General features: G+C 34.0%; 1 protein-coding gene, 1 long non-coding RNA gene and 1 other non-coding gene across 3 annotated transcripts; 2 read left to right on the plus strand and 1 right to left on the minus strand.

Moving 5' to 3' along the window:
* Positions 1–4,814: 4,814 nt before the first annotated feature.
* On the minus strand, positions 4,815–4,921 carry LOC141663120 (small nucleolar RNA R71). The gene has a single exon (XR_012551205.1). It is a non-coding gene; the product is annotated as a small nucleolar RNA R71 (small nucleolar RNA).
* Positions 4,922–6,905: 1,984 nt separating this feature from the next.
* On the plus strand, positions 6,906–11,553 carry LOC141660550 (uncharacterized). Its single transcript, XM_074467545.1, has 5 exons — positions 6,906–6,992; positions 9,911–9,988; positions 10,214–10,423; positions 10,644–10,812; positions 11,378–11,553. Exons 1-4 carry the CDS (start codon positions 6,906–6,908, stop codon positions 10,728–10,730), a joined length of 462 nt encoding a protein of 153 aa, XP_074323646.1. The 3' UTR covers positions 10,731–10,812; positions 11,378–11,553.
* Positions 11,554–11,871: 318 nt separating this feature from the next.
* LOC141661545 (uncharacterized) lies at positions 11,872–16,792 on the plus strand. Its single transcript, XR_012550014.1, has 3 exons — positions 11,872–13,558; positions 15,660–15,740; positions 16,237–16,792. It is a non-coding gene; the product is annotated as an uncharacterized LOC141661545 (long non-coding RNA).
* The last annotated feature ends 587 nt before the right edge of the window (positions 16,793–17,379 follow it).

Genomic DNA, 17,379 nt, shown 5'->3' on the forward strand with positions numbered 1-17,379 from the left:
GTTCTCGTTTATCTTTTGAGGGATCATACCTGGGATCTTATTACTTAGGTTCCCCTAAACCTTTCTCAATATTTATATTACTTTTATGATCCTCTCTAAAAATTCTTGAATTTAAATCCTTTTTATCATGTTACCTTATACTCAATTCTTTCGGTATCTGGTGGATTTTCGGGAAATAATCAAAGTGTTCGGATTTGGATTCTGACGATCTTTACATACACTTATATACCATATAGAGTACTAATAAGACCTCATAATATCAATAAAAGAACTGCTACATTGTGTGGCATGAAAAGTTTTCTTATTCAGCATAATCAACGTAATCAGCAAAATCACTATTCATAAGGTTTACAAAAAGTCCAAAATTTTTGGGGTTATTACATAGCCATTTAAAAAAAGGTAAACTATAGAAATTCTAAAGATTATCCATCGACATATACATACAAACTATAAGTAAATTTAACGGATAAGGTATAGAATTAACGGCTATGATTAAAGTAATTCAACGGATATAGATTAAACAAATATTTGTTGAGATATAAAATGCCCATAAAATATTTGATTTTCAAAAGATAATGAAATTCAACGGATATTCACTTTCAACGGATAATGAACATCTGTCGAGATGTAAATTTTGACTTAGCCAAAATTTCACCTTTTTAGGAAAAATCAAATTTGTTTCTGGATGCATTACAAATTGCTTAGACATCAAAATAATTTAGGAATAATTAAGCGTACCTAACTCACTTACCAACTTAGTGAAAGTTAACTCATCAAGTGGCTTGGTAAAGATGTCTGCAAGTTGCTGCTCACTTTGAACAAAATGAAGTTCCACAATACCATTCATGAAATGTTCTCGAATGAAGTGGTACTTAATGTCAATGTGCTTTATCCTTAATGTTTTACAGTATTTTCAGTAATAACAATGGCACTAATTATCACAGAAAATTGGAATCTTTCCACATATAGACCATAATCCAATAACTGATTTTTCATCCATAGAATCTGTGCATAACAACTACCAGTAGCAATGTATTCAGCCTCAGCTGTAGAACTAGAAATTGAATTTTATTTCTTACTAAACAAGGACACTAGCCTGTATCCTAGAAATTGACAATTTCTTATTGTACGTTTTCTGTCTATTTTACAACCTGCATAATCTGCATCTGAATAACCAATTAGATCAAAACCAGAATCTCTAAGATACCAAATGCCAAGTTTTGGTGTTCCTTTGAGATATCTGAAAATTATCTTAATAGCTAGCAAATGAGATTCTCTAGGATGAGCTTGAAATCTAGCACAAAGAAAACTAGGAGACATTATATCTGGCCTACTGGCTGTTAAATATAAAGTGAGCCAACCATGCCTCTATAGCTTGAAATGGCCACAAACTTTTCAGTTGTGTTTATTTCAAGTTTAGTGGCAGTGGTCATGGGAGTTTTTGCAGGTGTGCAATCCATTAAGTCAAACTTCTTTAAAAGATCATGAATGTATTTCATTTGACTATTGAATATTCCATCACTAACTTTCTTAACTTGAAGACCAAGAAAGTAAGTTAGTTCTCCCATCATGCTCATTTTGTATTTATTTTTCATTAGTTTGGAAAAATTTATGCAAAGTTTTTCATCTGTAGAGCGAAATATGATATCTACATAAATCTGAACAAGTATACTGGAGCCATTAACATATCTAAAGAAAAGGATTTTGTCAACAGTACCTCTTGTGAAATGATTTTCTAAAAGGAATATTGACAAAGTGTCATACCAGGCTCTAGGTGTGGCACCCTTCAAATCCGGGTCAGAAGTTTGGGGTCCACAACACACGCACACACCATATATAAACCTGTTTATGAAAATAACAAATGCAATGACCCTACTTATCTTAACCACGGATCACAACAGTTTAAAGTATGCCCAAAAGCCATAACCTTATTTATATTACAACGTACCAAATCCCAGTTTATTTATCTTACAATTGAAATAAAATAGTCTTACAAACTTTCAACATAAACTATAACAAATATCTTCTGCTAGCTTATTCCATTTCAACATGGAAACCTAGCTCGCATACTTGTCTAAGGATCCTCGCTACCGCTAGTTTCCTTTTTAATTGGAAAAGAACATAAACATATTTTCAAGGGTGAGCTAACTAGCTCAGCAAGTCATAATGACAAACCTGAGTTTGAACAATGATCAACTGAAATGATATAAGGAATCAAGTTTCCTAATAAGCAATGATTAGAATTGAATATTCACTTTTATTCTAAAACTAAAGGTTAGGTTGCTGATCAGTCATGCACTAACCCCGAGCAAGGCTCATAGCTCGGCTCTTTATAGTGGATCCAAGGTAAACATTGGCCTATCATGACAACGGATCTGGTCCGACCACGAATCTGGTCCATATTTAATAAAAACAATCCAATTCCATAATATCCATATAATAAACAATGTAAATCAATAAGCTGAATCATAAACAACATTTATCTCGAAGCATCGGGTGATTCATAATACCCTGAAGGTATAACAAGGTAAACAGGAAGATTGACTTTGAACCAGGGAAAAAATCAGAAGGTAGAAGACCAAAGGTTTAGTGGTTACAAGGATTGGTCTTCTGTTATACAAGGTATGAAGGTTTGTATGTTAAGCAATTCTATTCAAGCATCTGTATATAGTACATATGTATTTGTGAAGTAGTATCATATATGTGTGTGGTTCGTATCTGGGAATTCAACAATCAATAGTTTAAAAAGAATAAGGCTTAGGGCTCAAGATCAACAACAAGAATTAGGGTTTAGTGATAAGTGGATTTTATATCCACTTGGAACGCTTTATTACAAGCTTAAATTGGTGTTTTGGACTCAAGTTGTTGGTATTTTGATGTGTTTTTGTGTTATTGTATTTCATATATCAGTTATATGAAAAAAAGAGATTTTAAAGGAAATATGATAAAAAGTGATCAGATTTGGAAGCCAAGGCCATTGTCAAGTTGTAGAGAATCTCGTTAGCTTCTCGTGGGCAGTTGAATCGCCTAATTCTAACGAGTAAAACTCAAGTTATGGCCAAAACAAGATTCATCAGAAATTTTTCCAGACAGGAGCTGAGCGGCCGCCCAGGAGAGCTGAGCGGCCGCCCAGGAGAGCTGAGCGGCCGCCCGGAGAGCTGAGCGACCGCCCAAGGTGCGGCTGATCACTGATTTTGCTGAAAAAGCCTTTTTTTGAGTGGAATTTGATGATTTTAAGGGTCCAGGTCCACTAGGGGCATATATATATACTTAAAAAAAAGGGTTTTCATCATCCGAGAAGATTGAGATACCAAGGAGAAGACCTAGAAGCACAGAACAACTCCGAAAAAGAAGATCTTGTTTTCAACTTGTGATTTTTTGAATTTTTTGTAACTTTGGATGCTCGTTTTCATTCTTGTTAAACCTAGATCTCGTTTATTCGTACTTTAATTATTATTCAGTTTATTAAAACCTTATTTTATACCATGCTTTCATTGGAACCCATGGTGACGATGAGTTCGATTATGAACTAATCGTTATCATGGGATTCTAGCGGATTTACTTATGAATTTTAATAGTTAATTGTTTCGATATCTTGGTGTATGGTGATTTATTGATATCCTAGTATTGGTTGTGTTTATTCGTCTTATGTGCGTAGCTAACATATAAGATATCGTGTTAATCTCTATTGAAGCAACAGTGAATATAGAGGTTTAGACCTTGCCATGCTAGCATAGGTTCATGTATGTGTATGCATGATTCATAGGTAACTCTAACCGTTTTACTTGCCCTATGTAATCAAGATAGATAACTTATGCTTAAACCGTTATATTGTCAAATTCTATAGATATATAGGGTCTCAATATAATTGGTGCCTATTCAGCTTCTATCTCTTTTGTGGATGTCTGGTAGAATGGTACTCATGTAACGAAAGTTGGCGTTTATCAATTTCGTGTTATCTGATTAGTGTCATCACTATCACATGCTAAGGTTAAGAACAATAAGGCTACTGAATGAAGTATTTAATGAAGTTAGAATCCCATGTTTGTCATATATATTAATTCAACCTCAATTCTCTTAGTTAATGTTATTTAGTATAATCTCTTAGTTTAATAAAAACCCAATTTGTTATTTGTGTTAGTATTGAGCGATAACCATACATTGTTGCATAGGTGCATAAATTGAACTTAACCCAAACTAGTCTTTGTGGGAACAAATCTGATTTATATCTTATACTACTTGCGAACGCGTATACTTGTGAATATTAGCGCGTGTTTTCGCCCTAACAAGTTTTTGGCGCCGCTGCCGGGGACTCGGTGTTAATTTTTAGTTTAGGTGCTTGTCATCAGTGGTCGTTATAGTTCACTGACTAGGATTCTTTTAGTTTCACGGTTTATTTGTTTGTGTTTCAGGTACTCATTACAATGGGAGATCCAGCAGCACGAACGAAAGCCTTGATGGATTTTTCTCAACCCAAGATCAATGACATTCAATCTAACATTGTCAGGCCAGCTATCACAGCTAATACCTTTGAGATCAAGCCTGGCATAATTCAATGGGTACATACTTCAGTCCAGTTTGGGGGTTCTCCAACGGAAGATCCCAATACACACATTAGGGATTTCATAGAGATCTGCGACATCTTCAGGTTCAATGGTGTTTCTGAAGATGCTGTGAAGCTGAGAATGTTCCCATTCTCTCTGAGGGAGAAGGCTAAGAGCTGGTTACACTCTCTACCCGCTGGTTCGATTGCTACTTGGGAAGATCTTGCTCAGAAGTTTCTTACTAAATTCTTCCCTATGGCGAAGACAGCTGCAATCAGGAATGCTCTTACTCAATTTGCACAGCAATCAGGAGAATTTTTATATGAAGCTTGGGAGCGCTACAAGGAGATGCTTAGGAAGTGTCCTCAACATGGAATGCCTGATTGGATGATCATCAATTATTTTTACAATGGGTTGGGAGCACAGTCCAGACCCATGATCGATGCAGCAGCAGGTGGAGCATTATGGGAAAAGAGCTATGAGGAAGTTTATGATCTAATTGAATAGATGGCTGCTAATGAATATCAGTATCCAGCCCAGAGATTTCAACAGAGCAAGGTAGCAGGAGTTCTTGAGGTGGATACAGCTACGACCATCACTGCTCAACTAAAGGCGTTATCTATGAAGATCGATTATCTGGCTAACTATAGTGTTAAGCATATAATAAGTATTTGTGAGCTGTGTGCAGGTCCGCATGTGACAGAGCAATGCGCTATATCTAGTGAATCAGCTCAGTTTGTGAGCAACTTTCAGAGATCGCAACAACCAGTTCCAGACACTTATCATCCTGACAACTGGAATCATCCTAACTTCAGCTGGAGCAACAATCAGAATGCGATGCAACAGCCGTTCCAGCAGTTTGGAAATAAGCTATTCAACCCTCCTGGTTTTTAGCAACAAATTGCACCAAAAAAACAACTCTAAATTCAACAACAAAATCATGATGCAGGTCTATCTTCGAATGAAAAATCTGAATTGGCAGAGTTGCGGCTTATGCGCAACAACCAGGCTCTTATATTCCAAAACCAGACTATTTCTATCAAGACTCTGGAGAACCAAATAGGGCAAATTACTAATGCCTTATTGAATCGGCCATCAGGAATGCTTCCTAGTGATACAGAAATCAATCCAGGCAAGAGGGAAGTTGAAGAATAGGTGAACGCCATCACCTTAAGGTCTGGAAAGGTTGCAAGCCCCTAAATTCAGCAAGACGAAGAGCCTGAAAAGTCTCAAGTTCCAGAATCTGAAGCTTTGGCTGAAGAAGATGTGGAGAAGAAAATAGAGGTGGAACCAAGGAAGACTACTGTGGAACACACTCCTCCTGAGGGTAATACAGGGGAGAAACAGATCTATCCTCCACCTCCTTTTCCAAAGAGGCTGCAGAAGAAAAAGCTGGATAAGCAGTTTGAAAAGTTTTTGGAGGTGTTCAAGAAACTTCATATCAATATACCTTTCGTTGAAGCTCTTGAATAGATGCCTAGCTATTTGAGGTTTATGAAAGGTATTCTCTCTCAGAAATTGAAGCTTGATGACTTAGAGACTGTTGCTCTAACGGAGGAATGCAGTGCTGTGCTGCAACAGAAGTTGCCTCCGAAGCTTAAAGATCCTGGAAGCTTCACTATTCCTTGCACCATCAGAAACTTATCGTTCGACAAGTGTTTATGTGATTTAGGAGCTAGCATCAATCTGATGCCCTTATCTATCTTTAAGAAGCTTGGTCTGCCTGATCCAAAACCAACATACATGTCATTGCAACTAGCTGACCGTTCAATCGCTTATCCACGAGGTGTAGTGGAGGATGTCTTGGTCAAGGTGGATAAACTCTTCTTCCCTGCTGACTTTGTAATTCTGGATATCGAGGAAGATAAAAAGATTCCCATTATCTTGGGAAGACCATTCTTGGCTACAGGCCGAACTATGATCGATGTGCAAAAAAGAAAGCTTACGATGAAGGTTCATGATCAGAAGGTCACTTTTAATGTGTTCAAGGAAATAAAGTTACCCACAGCTAAAGAGGAGTGCTTTAAAGTAGAGCAATTGCAGATTTTGAATGCACCTCAGTGGAAGAGGAAGTTAGATATGCCATTCGATTCTCTTGGGTTGGCAGAGTTAAAATTTTCTGAGGAGTGTTTTGAACCATTTATTCAAAAAGCTCCCACACTTGAGCTCAAGCGAATGCCAGATCACTTGAGTTATGCATTCTTAGGTGCACCCCCTAACAAGGGGTTGAGATATATTTTTGATGATGTAGAGGGTAGCCGAACGGATCCTCCAGTGCCTACAGAGGGTTCTTCTCATGTGAAACAGGCAGTTGATAGGACTGGTGTTGGTGATGCCCAATATAGGCAATTGACTAGGCGTATGGAGGCAATGCATGACATTCACTGTCATTTTGCTGAAGATTTGACACACGCTTTCGGTACTGTTGTCCGAGAAACTGGTGGTGAGGTTGATTGGCCACCTGATCCTCCACCCGACGAGAGTGACTCTCCCGCTAATTAGGTATGCCTGAAATCCTTATTATTACCTTCAATGAGGACATTGAAAATTTTAAGTTTGGGGGTGATAATGTAGGGATTAGTAGTGTGTGTGTCCATATAGATTCATATTGCATGTTTAGTTGTAGTTCATTAATATTTTTACATGATTTGTTCATTTAGGAAATATTTGTTTATTTTTATGTGTTTTCATATAGTTGTATTTGCATGCATATTTAGCATGATCCCTTAAGATGAACTATGATATTTGATAAGTTGATATTGATTTGAGTGTGGTGATGACAAATAGAGGGATGTTTAAGTCTGAATGAATTGATTTGCATGCCAGAAACAAATATTTTCAAAAAGTCTTATAGGGTTGCTTTTGATCTAGATCATGATCATACTTGTTTGTTGTTGATATTTAATCACTTGGTTATATTTAGAATTTGTGATATTCTCCTAATGACGTAAAAACACTGATTTTTTTTATCTGGAGAAAAACTTGGATTTCATTGCTAGTTGTTATAAGGCTAGGCATCGAATGGCTAGTAGCCGGCTCATGTTTTAATGATTAGTCTAGGGTTGAATCAGATGGAGCGAAACACACTCATTCAAAAATTATTGCTGTAAAAAAAAAAGAAAAAAAGAAAGAAAAAAGTATGTGTTTATGCATAATTGATCAAGAGTGAGCTCTTTAATGCTCGAGTTATTAAGTTATAGGGGACTTTGTGCCTAGTGACCTAAGGCTTTTATAGTTTTGGTTCCGTTAACCTAACGCTCGCTACATGGGCATTATTGCATAAGTCTTTTGGGACCTCATTCATTGCACGGTCAAATAAGCATCTTTGCTATGTGTTCAATAATAGTATGAATCCTTGTATAACTCTAGTCAAAAGGAGGTGTTGTGAGTCATAATGCGTTTATTGTCTATTCTGTTTATAAACTTTTGATTTTTTCGATGATAGATAAGTTATGGTTATTGATCTAGTATCGAGAGTATATCTGTTAAGCATCCATACACGCATGTTTCTGGTTTGTGAGTTGGTTTGTGGGATTTATTTGAACTGTGTTTCAAGTTATTGCATTCTTAGAGGCATTGGCTTATTCATTTGGTTATGGTTATTCTGAGGGGATCGATTGTATTATCATTTAGTTGCATTCACGTAGTTGCATTCATGCATTAGGTTTGTTTTATAGTTTTGAGTCTGTTTATGCTTGAGGACAAGCATCGATTCAAGTTTGGGGGTGTGATAAGTGGATTTTATATCCACTTGTAACTCTTTATTACAAGCTTAAATTTGTGTTTTCGACTCAAGTTGTTGGTATTTTGATGTGTTTTTGTGTTATTGTATTTCAGGTATCAGTTATATGAAGAAAAGAGCTTTTAAAGGAAATATGATAAAAAGTGATCAGATTTGGAAGCCAATTCCATTTTCAAGTTGTAGAAAATCTTGTTATCTTCGCGTGGGCAGTTGAATCGCCTAATTCTGACGAGTAGAACTCAAGTTATGGCCAAAACAAGATTCATCAGAAATTTTTCCAAACACTACACCATATATAGCCTTTACCAACATTTTTTTTTTGTGTTACAAGCAAAAATGTTTCCTTAAATCACTAAATTTTGATCTGAGGTAACACTTTTTTTTGACGTTGCAGCAGAGGATAATCGATGTTACCAAAGACATGATCAAATTTCTATTGTAACATAATATATAGTGTTAGTATTGATCTTAAAATAAGTGTTACCATAAGACTAAATATTTAGGCGGCATTTACAAAGTTGTATTTGGCGGATCAAATTTAGACAAAATATTGGGCCGCCAAAAACTGAATCCAACCCGCTCAATTATTTGTCTAAAAATCACTTAAAATAAAATACTAAAAATCAGTCTCATCTCTCTCACTCTCATCTTCGCACTCTCTCTTCCTCCCCCCTCCCTCTCTCCATCCCCCCCCTCAATTCGTATTTCACTACGCCATAGATGGCCTATCTCAACCCCCTACCTAAAGAATGTTACCTAATATGTTACCTTAGATAGGGTAGTTATGAGCTAATTTAACATTATGTTTTTATGTTACCTTAGCCAAAATTGTGGTGTTACATTAGGTCGAAAGCGTTGCAGCTTGCAACATTCTGGTCAAAGTGTTACCTTACAGTATCAAAACATAAAAATGATGTTTTTAAGATTAATTATTAATTTAAATTCATTTTCAAGAATTTGGGTGATATACAAATAGAATGAATAAAATCTGTGACGATATGCGAATTTTGTACATATTAAAACTTAAAAAATTTAAAGAGGAATTAATTAGCAAAAAAAGTTAAAATAAATATTTTAAAATAAAATTTTTAAAATAATAAAACATATAAATTATCGTCCACTTGATATGAGCACTGTTATATAAGTTTAAAAATAAAAATATTAAAATATTAAAATATACATATTTATATAAAAAAATAAAATAAATAAAAATAATATTTAAATATTTGAAATAGATTTATGGAATCTTAGAAATTTGATAAGGAGGTAAAATTTATGAAAATATTCAAACCTAGCGCCCAATTTTTTGGGTTAAAGGCCGCCTATTTTCAAAACAAAAAAAGAAACTCACGGGCCTGTAGTTTTGGGCCTTGTCCGAGATTAAAGAGCAGAAAAGAGAGCCCAAAACACAATAGGTGTGGCTATATAAAGTGAATAAACACGAGCGTTCCACAAACCCTAATATTTGTATAGCAGCAGCAGCAGCCAGGAGAGCTAATCACATAACTTTGTCTTCAAATCCTTCAAGAGGTAATCAATTTTATATTTTTATTTTTCGATTCATTTATTTACAGTGTTTCTTCGATTTAATTTTTGACGATAATGTGTTTGATTATTAATTTAGGAGTTAACAATATCTATCGGTGAACTCGGTTGCACTTACGCTTGCCTGATACTCTCCGACGACGGCATCCCCGTCACTGTAAGCACATATTCATATCTCTCTCTTTCTATTTGTATCTATATATTAATTAGTCGCTTCTGTTGTGTGCGTGTATTTTTTCAGAATAATTAGATGACTGTGTGTGAGAGAGATAAAGAGAGAAATAGAGAGATTGAGAGAGAAAGAGAGATAAATATAGAGATTGAGAGAGAGGTTGATTTTGTTTTTAGGGTGAGGGGCTGATTGGTTGATTTAATTATGTAGTCGGAGAAGATATCGACAATATTGAAGGCTGCTAATGTTAATGTGGAGTCTTACTGGCCAAGTTTGTTCTCCAAGCTTGCGGAGAAGAGAAGCATTGATGATTTAGTTATGAATGTCGGAGTTGGTGGTGGCAGTGGTGTTGTTGCCGTTACTGCTCAGGCTTCCGGTGGTGGTGCTGCCGAAGCTAAAGCACCTGTTGAGGAGAAGAAGGTATATAACCATACACACTTTGATTATATTCGATTGCTGTGATGTACTACATTGTTTTAGGCTTGTCATGTTTTTAGATAATATAGCTTTATCTATTTTAGTTCTTTGTACTATATGGGTTACTCCTTGTGATTTAATGATTTGACATTAGCTACTCCAGCTAGTTCTTTGATTAAAGTTAAGTTCAAAAGTAAAAACTTATCTTGTTAGCCTATGGAAGATATGCCGTTCCTATGGAAGATATGCCGTTTTCAAAGACACCACCAGTAAACAAGCAAGTTATAATTGGCACGCCTGGTACCATTAATAAGTGGTTTACTGCGAAGAAATTAGGCATGAGTGCTATGACTATTCTTGTTTTTGATGAGGCTGACCACATGCTTGCAGAGGTAATTCTATAATCTGATCCTAATTTTAAAGTAATATATATATAGTCAATTTATCAAGATCATTAGGCATATAATTTTTATTTGTGAGTTCGTTATTTTTTATGTGTATCATTCTCATCTGATCTGTCCAATAGTTATTTTTATTTGTGAGTTCATGTATTTAAAAGTTAAAAATATGCAATTAACTTTTTATATATGTTCAATAAATGTCGTATATGTAAGGGGATGCTACTGTGCTAGGCATTTAACTAATTCTTTGACAGTCGAAGTGATGTTAGCCCGCTAATTGTCCCCTGTATGAATGTTTTGTATATAATATAATGTTCAACTTGCCTCCAAAATGTCCGTCCTAGTTATTAATGTTTGATGGGTTAGAAAGTTTGAAACTGTATATCATGGATAAATTTCCATTGCTGACGTTTTACATTTTTTTTGTCATGAACGTTTTGCATTTTAAGTATTTGTTCTCTACATTTGGTTCAGGTCTGTGATGTATTTTTAACTTTTGAAGCTGATAAACTTGTCAAGTTAAGCTTGGTTTCTTATTAAGTTAATGATGATGCAGGGTGGCTTCAAACAGGATTCTGAGAGGATAATGAAAGGCATTGTTAAAATCAGCCCCAACTGTCAGGTTTGTGAATCTTTATTTTCAGGATTATGAGCTAGCATTTAACTTGCATGATCACTTTATTTGACTCAATAATATTCCTGAAGTTAAGTTATAGTTCTTTCATTTATCCACCATATGATTTCCTTGGTACAACTAATGTATCCTAGTAATTTTTGGTACTTTTATATTTGTGATTGTGACTTTATAGTTTACGGTATCTTTTACTTCTTGAGACAACATCACACTTCTCTAAGCGATTAATCTGTAAATTTTCATCCTGATGAAAAGAAAAAGAGCTTTAGTTTCAGTTTATGAATTTGACTGGATTGAACTGAATAACTTTTAAGATATTGTTTTGTAATCTCTTTTATTTTTATTTTTCTTGGTGGCACTGTTTCACCAGATGTTTATGCTTGGTTAGTTACTTACTGCCTATAAATTATCAAACTTGATTGGAAATAAGATGTATTTTAACAATTTTATGGGTGAATACTATAGTAAATTAGTAATGAACTTCTAGTGCTGTTAATGCATTCAAATAAACAATATGGATCACAGTGCCTGGGATGAATCTGCATTCATATATCTTGCCTTGTCTTTCACAATTTTAAAAGTTAAAGATTGGACTCTACATTTGTTTTGAAACCTTATCTTTCTGATAACCTGCTTTCCACTCCATAATTCATTGTCTTCATAATTTTATTGTATGACATGTCTCAAGTGCTTTGGAGGTCAAGGTCATGTTTTCCGAGTTTGCAGCTTTGTTTCAGTTGCCAATTTTGGAGTTCAATAAACCGAGCTTACTACATGGCTTTGCGACTAGGATTCATAACAGTGAGTTTGCATTTGGACTATAAAGAAATCATTATTTGTAAAATCTGACAAAATATTTTAAAGATCAAATTATCATGTAAAATGTAACAGGCTGTACAGGCTGTATATTAGTTAAAATTTGTAAAAACTGATGAACAGGCCAGGAATCAAATTTAGCAGACCAGAAGCAAAGAATAAAGCCTTCATTTGTTCCTTTGTGATTTATTTCTTTAGTGGACTTTTAGTACAGAATGGTGTCGTGGCAGAGCAGCAACAAGATTCTACAGAAATGGGTAAAATGGAAGCCAGACTTGTTAGCACAACTGAAGAATCTGATATATGTGCTCTCTCTTTTCCGTATTGCTAAAGATAGCTGCCAGATTAAGTTAATTATGATTCTCGTAAATTAGACTTTTAATGTTTATGTTTAGTAGATTAAGAAGTTTGGGATGTATTAGATATAGTATATTTAATTTGTACATCGGTTTTATTAAATGGTATTGTTAGATGGATCATTGGGTTAATGAATTTGTTTTTGGGATTACATAAATATCAATAACAAATTTTCATTTTTTTTATTAGCAAAGTGTTATATTAGCTTTATAAAATGTTACAATAACAAAAAAATGGGACCCATATTCCACGTAATAACCGTGGGCCCCAATGTGGGTCCCACTTTTTTAAAAACATTTTGGAATTTTAAGGTAACATAAAAAATAAGTTACAACTGATCTATCTTTTTGTTGCATTAGCAAGCTAAGGCAACATAAAAACAAGTTAAAACACGATGTTGTCTTAGGCATCAAAGATGTTACCTTAGACCCCTAAGGCAACATGAAAAAACCTATCTTTAAAAAAATGTTACCTTAGCTTAAAAGTGGGGCAAGAGCAACATATTTACCCCCTAATACAACGTTTTTTTGGTGTTACAGTAGGCATTTTATGGTGTAGTGTTTAAAAAATCAGATAGTTTAATTGGATTTGGAAGTAGATTGCAATATGTTAGTGGACTCAATCGAATAGTTTAATGTTATAATGATTAGGGTTCGAATTGGGGATTTAGGGTTTTATAACTGTTGTAGAAATAGGTTATAATTCAGAAGCGGGAGCAGTAGAGCTTTTTACTCTCAAAACAACAAAATGGCATTTTGGGGTTAGTCCCTTCTTATTCTTCAATTATTTCTTGTTTCTACTCCGTTAACTATCAATACCAATAACACATCACTTATCTTTTTTCTTAATAATTTGATTGATTATAGGAATAGAAGTTAAACCAGGAAAGCCAAGTACGATGACGAACAAGGAAGGCCTCATGTTTCTCAGGTCCTCTCTCTCTCTCTCATCTCTCCTTCCCTGTATCTCTCTCTCATTAACTGTTTTACATATAATAATTTCTCTAAATTAATTTATGCTTGCTTATTATTGTATCTATTTCGTTATCTATTTTCTTACTATATATCTCCCTCTATTTTGAATTTAAATTGGTCTATGTTGGGTTTCAAACTTGTTGTGCCTATTTCCCCCACTATAATTCCTGGTCGATTCGCTTATTCCCTCCTATATTTTTGTTCTGTTTTATGGGATTATATTTTACCTTCAAGATGAACTAGAAACTAATCAAAACTTGTCTATACGAATTAATTGCAAGGGAATAATAAACGAATTATTGTAACAGGTACCCTTTTGTACCCCCAATAATATAGTATATCAGTATTTGTTTAGTTATCATTTTATATTAATTCAGATTTTACCGGTTAACCACTTATCTTGCTTGTAATTATTTTCTTCAGATTTCGCACAATATTGTGTTTGTGTCTTAGTTGGGGTATGTTTTGTAATTTTGTGTTTCAGGTTGTTATGATGCTGCGTAATGAGTTAATTTTGTTTCATTATATGATTTCTTTAGTTTTGATATGATTGTAATATAAGGTTAATGGATTGAGTTTTTAATTAACTGATAAACTTAGTGGTTTTGGAGTCATGTTTGGCCTATTGTTATTATGTCATGCATTCTTTATATGATTTTTAATATGATAAAACTTAGTTGTATCATCAATTTTATTCAGTTTTTTTGGTCTGGTAAGTTGCCTTTTCCGATTTTTTTAACAAATAAGGGTTAATGTCTGATTATTACAACAGAATACAAGTGTCGACTTCCCCTTGAGTCATGTTGTGTCATTTTAATTTTTTGTGAATGATTACGCTGGGCGTTTCTTGGTTACACCCTCTAGGGAGGTGGGGAACAAATAATGGTTGTACTTTATAAGGTAAGTGTTAAGTATATTGTTAACTAGTAGAAAGCTTATGTGCTTTATGCTTTTGAGCAGCTTCGGATAAGAATTTCTTGCTAGAAGAATTAGAAAGATGTTAAACATTTATCTAGTCATGGGTTGTATTAGGGTATGTTCCATAATGATGTTGTAGAAAAATGGATTACAATAACCTTGATATATAGGATTTGGTCCTTTTTGCTGAGAGAAATTAAGAACAGATTCAACCAGTTGATCTTATAATTATACCGCTTGATTTCTACAATTTTTTACCGATTTAGAAGTCCACGGCAATTTGAATTTCCTTAGTTACTCCATTTTCTTGTTATGTAATGTGTTTTTATTCACTTTTTGTTCACAATTCACATCATGTTTACGTTTTTGTTTTCATTTTTAGTAATATTATTATGATTCTTGTGTTCACAATTTTACCCAGCTAATGGAATATAATCAACCTGTAAAACTCATACACACCTTCTTGGATTAATGAAAGGTTCATGTAGCCGGATATATGTGCTACATTGGTTTATTAAGCTCTAGAATTTGTAGAAGAGTGGTTTGCTTGAGATGTTATAGAGTTGCCCGATTTATAATCTTTATTGGGTTCCAGACTACATTGAGGGAAGAGGAACACAGTCTTTAGTCTCTATTATACATCTAGTTTGACTAGAAAGCTCTATACATCTAGTTTGACATTTGTTAAAAACTATTAACATCCAGTTAGATGTATAAAACATAGTATCAAACTTTTGTTGGAACAACATAAAACCGTGCCACTGAAGTACCGCTATAAATAAACTTTTGTAGTATTCTGAGTAGAGGGCAATAGTTAACCACTATAACCATAATACTTACTAGACCCCGTCATTATCCTGTAAATATTTGTGGGCTGTGGCCCAAACCCATGTAGCCTTATATTTCAAATAAGTTGGCTTTTACATTCAAATATGTGTTGCTTATGCTAATAGATGAGATGGTAAATTCTCTTACAATTGGAACCACTTTAGGACATACCTGTTATGATTGATTGGGAAGACATATTTTTATTTAATGTTTACTCTTTTGATATAAAGTTTGGATGCTCATGTCAGATTTTAAATTTATATGATTTATCTACATATGATTCCATGTATTAACCATATTTATTTTTCTAGGTACCTAACAACAGCAAATCTGAGGCTTGGAAGCCTTCTTTGACTCGTGAGGAAAATAAAAATAAAAGCTCAAGAACTCAAGTAAGTCAATTTTGTTAGTTTGAGGTGATAGAAGCACATTTACTTGTATCTAGACCATAAAAAAGGAGGTAGCATTTCCTCATTCATTAAGTTTTATACTCTGAATTCCTTATGAATGCCCGGGAGGCCCTAATCAAAGCTGATATTCTAAATATAAGTTTAGCATACTGGAAGAACAGGACACAAGAGCGCTTAAGGTATTTAAGAATTTTCTACTAACAATATTAGTTTCTATAGTTTTCAACTTATACAATCAAACATGGTTTCTTGGTTGTACTACTAGCTAAAAGAAACTTCATTATTGCAATTATATACAGATGTTAAAGCTTAACCCTCCGACGGTCACTTATGTATTTAAATACATATATGGTTTGTTTACTCAGGAATACATAGTTCAACGGAAACCATGAGTTAAATGTTAAGATGTTGTAGTCTGATATAATCAACATCTGCTAATTTTGATTATCAATTAATGTTATTATTCTTTCCTATATAGAATTAAGATGCCAAAGACCTATGTTGTCCACCTTGGAAACAGTAATGAACTTATGGAAGTTGTAGAAGATAGAGTGGCAAAAAGGATTTTGCGGGAGCATGTCCGGGAAGCCCTTGGAGTATGAAATGAAGATATAATTTTTGCACATATTAATAGTATGCTTTCTTTTTCTTTACAAAAATAATTGCACTTGAATATTTTGTTGATAACTATATGTACAGGAAAAGTAATAACCAGAATGGGAGGCTTAGGTTTGGAGGGATCCATATGGTGATCTAGTTGCAGAGTATCTGCCTTAAGGTCTGTGTCTGCATTAACAAAAGATCGGCACAACAAAAGATCGGCGCAAGGACTAGAGCTTATCCCAGTGGTAGCAACAAGAGAAGATGCCACTCAAGATGAATATGACTATCAAGAGAAGAGATGCCAGAACTTGAGATTATTTTTGTTTCATTAGAAATGTGGTCAAAATTTATGGCTTTAGGATGAATTTGCAAACTTTGTTTATTTTAGTTAACTTAAAACTTTTGTTACGACCGACATTTTATGTAATATTATTTGTGGATTGAGTATAATATTAAAGTCAAATAAAAATATATTCAATAATTGTACGCAAGTGTGAGTGAAAATTTTTGTATTATAAATTTGTTTTGTGTAGTATATGATTTTTCAAAGCAAGAGTTTATTTAATTTATTTATTTCTGATTTATAAGGAATATTCTAAGCATTGGAAAAATTTTCTTTTAAAAGGTATTTTGTTCACAAATTTTGAAAATAATTTTATAAAGTCTCTAAAAATCCAAGTTATTTTATGATATAAATTTTATAATTTTTGAACTTGTATTTTATTTTATAAAAATAAATCTTTATAAATTTTATTTGTTATAATTAGCAAATTACGTGGCTACCCTTGCCTGCAAATACTCTTCCAATTCAACTTAGGGGCAAGGAAGATATTTCCAACCCCACTCACTTTCATTCTACTAACCAAATTACCCCTTTACCCTTGCATGCAAATCTACCTAACTATAATTGGAAGGTTACTCTTGTAAAATCTCAAATCCACTCACTTTTGGCCAAATAAAAACCAAACTAACATGATTATTACTCCACATTCACCCCACCATTTCCACACTCCTCCTT

Source organism: Apium graveolens, chromosome 5, assembly GCF_009905375.1.
Source record: "Apium graveolens cultivar Ventura chromosome 5, ASM990537v1, whole genome shotgun sequence".
NCBI classification, from domain to species: domain Eukaryota; kingdom Viridiplantae; phylum Streptophyta; class Magnoliopsida; order Apiales; family Apiaceae; genus Apium; species Apium graveolens.

What these genes read in the sequence shown, in the direction of transcription:
- LOC141660550 (XM_074467545.1), top strand. Translation starts at nt 6,906, where the DNA reads ATGGAGGCAATGCATGACATTCACTGTCATTTTGCTGAAGATTTGACA. An exon ending in TCCGAGAAACTGGTGGTGAG is followed by an intron (nt 6,993 to 9,910) that starts GTTGATTGGCCA and finishes TTATTAATTTAG; the next exon opens with GAGTTAACAATATCTATCGG. An exon ending in CACCTGTTGAGGAGAAGAAG is followed by an intron (nt 10,424 to 10,643) that starts GTATATAACCAT and finishes AGCCTATGGAAG; the next exon opens with ATATGCCGTTCCTATGGAAG.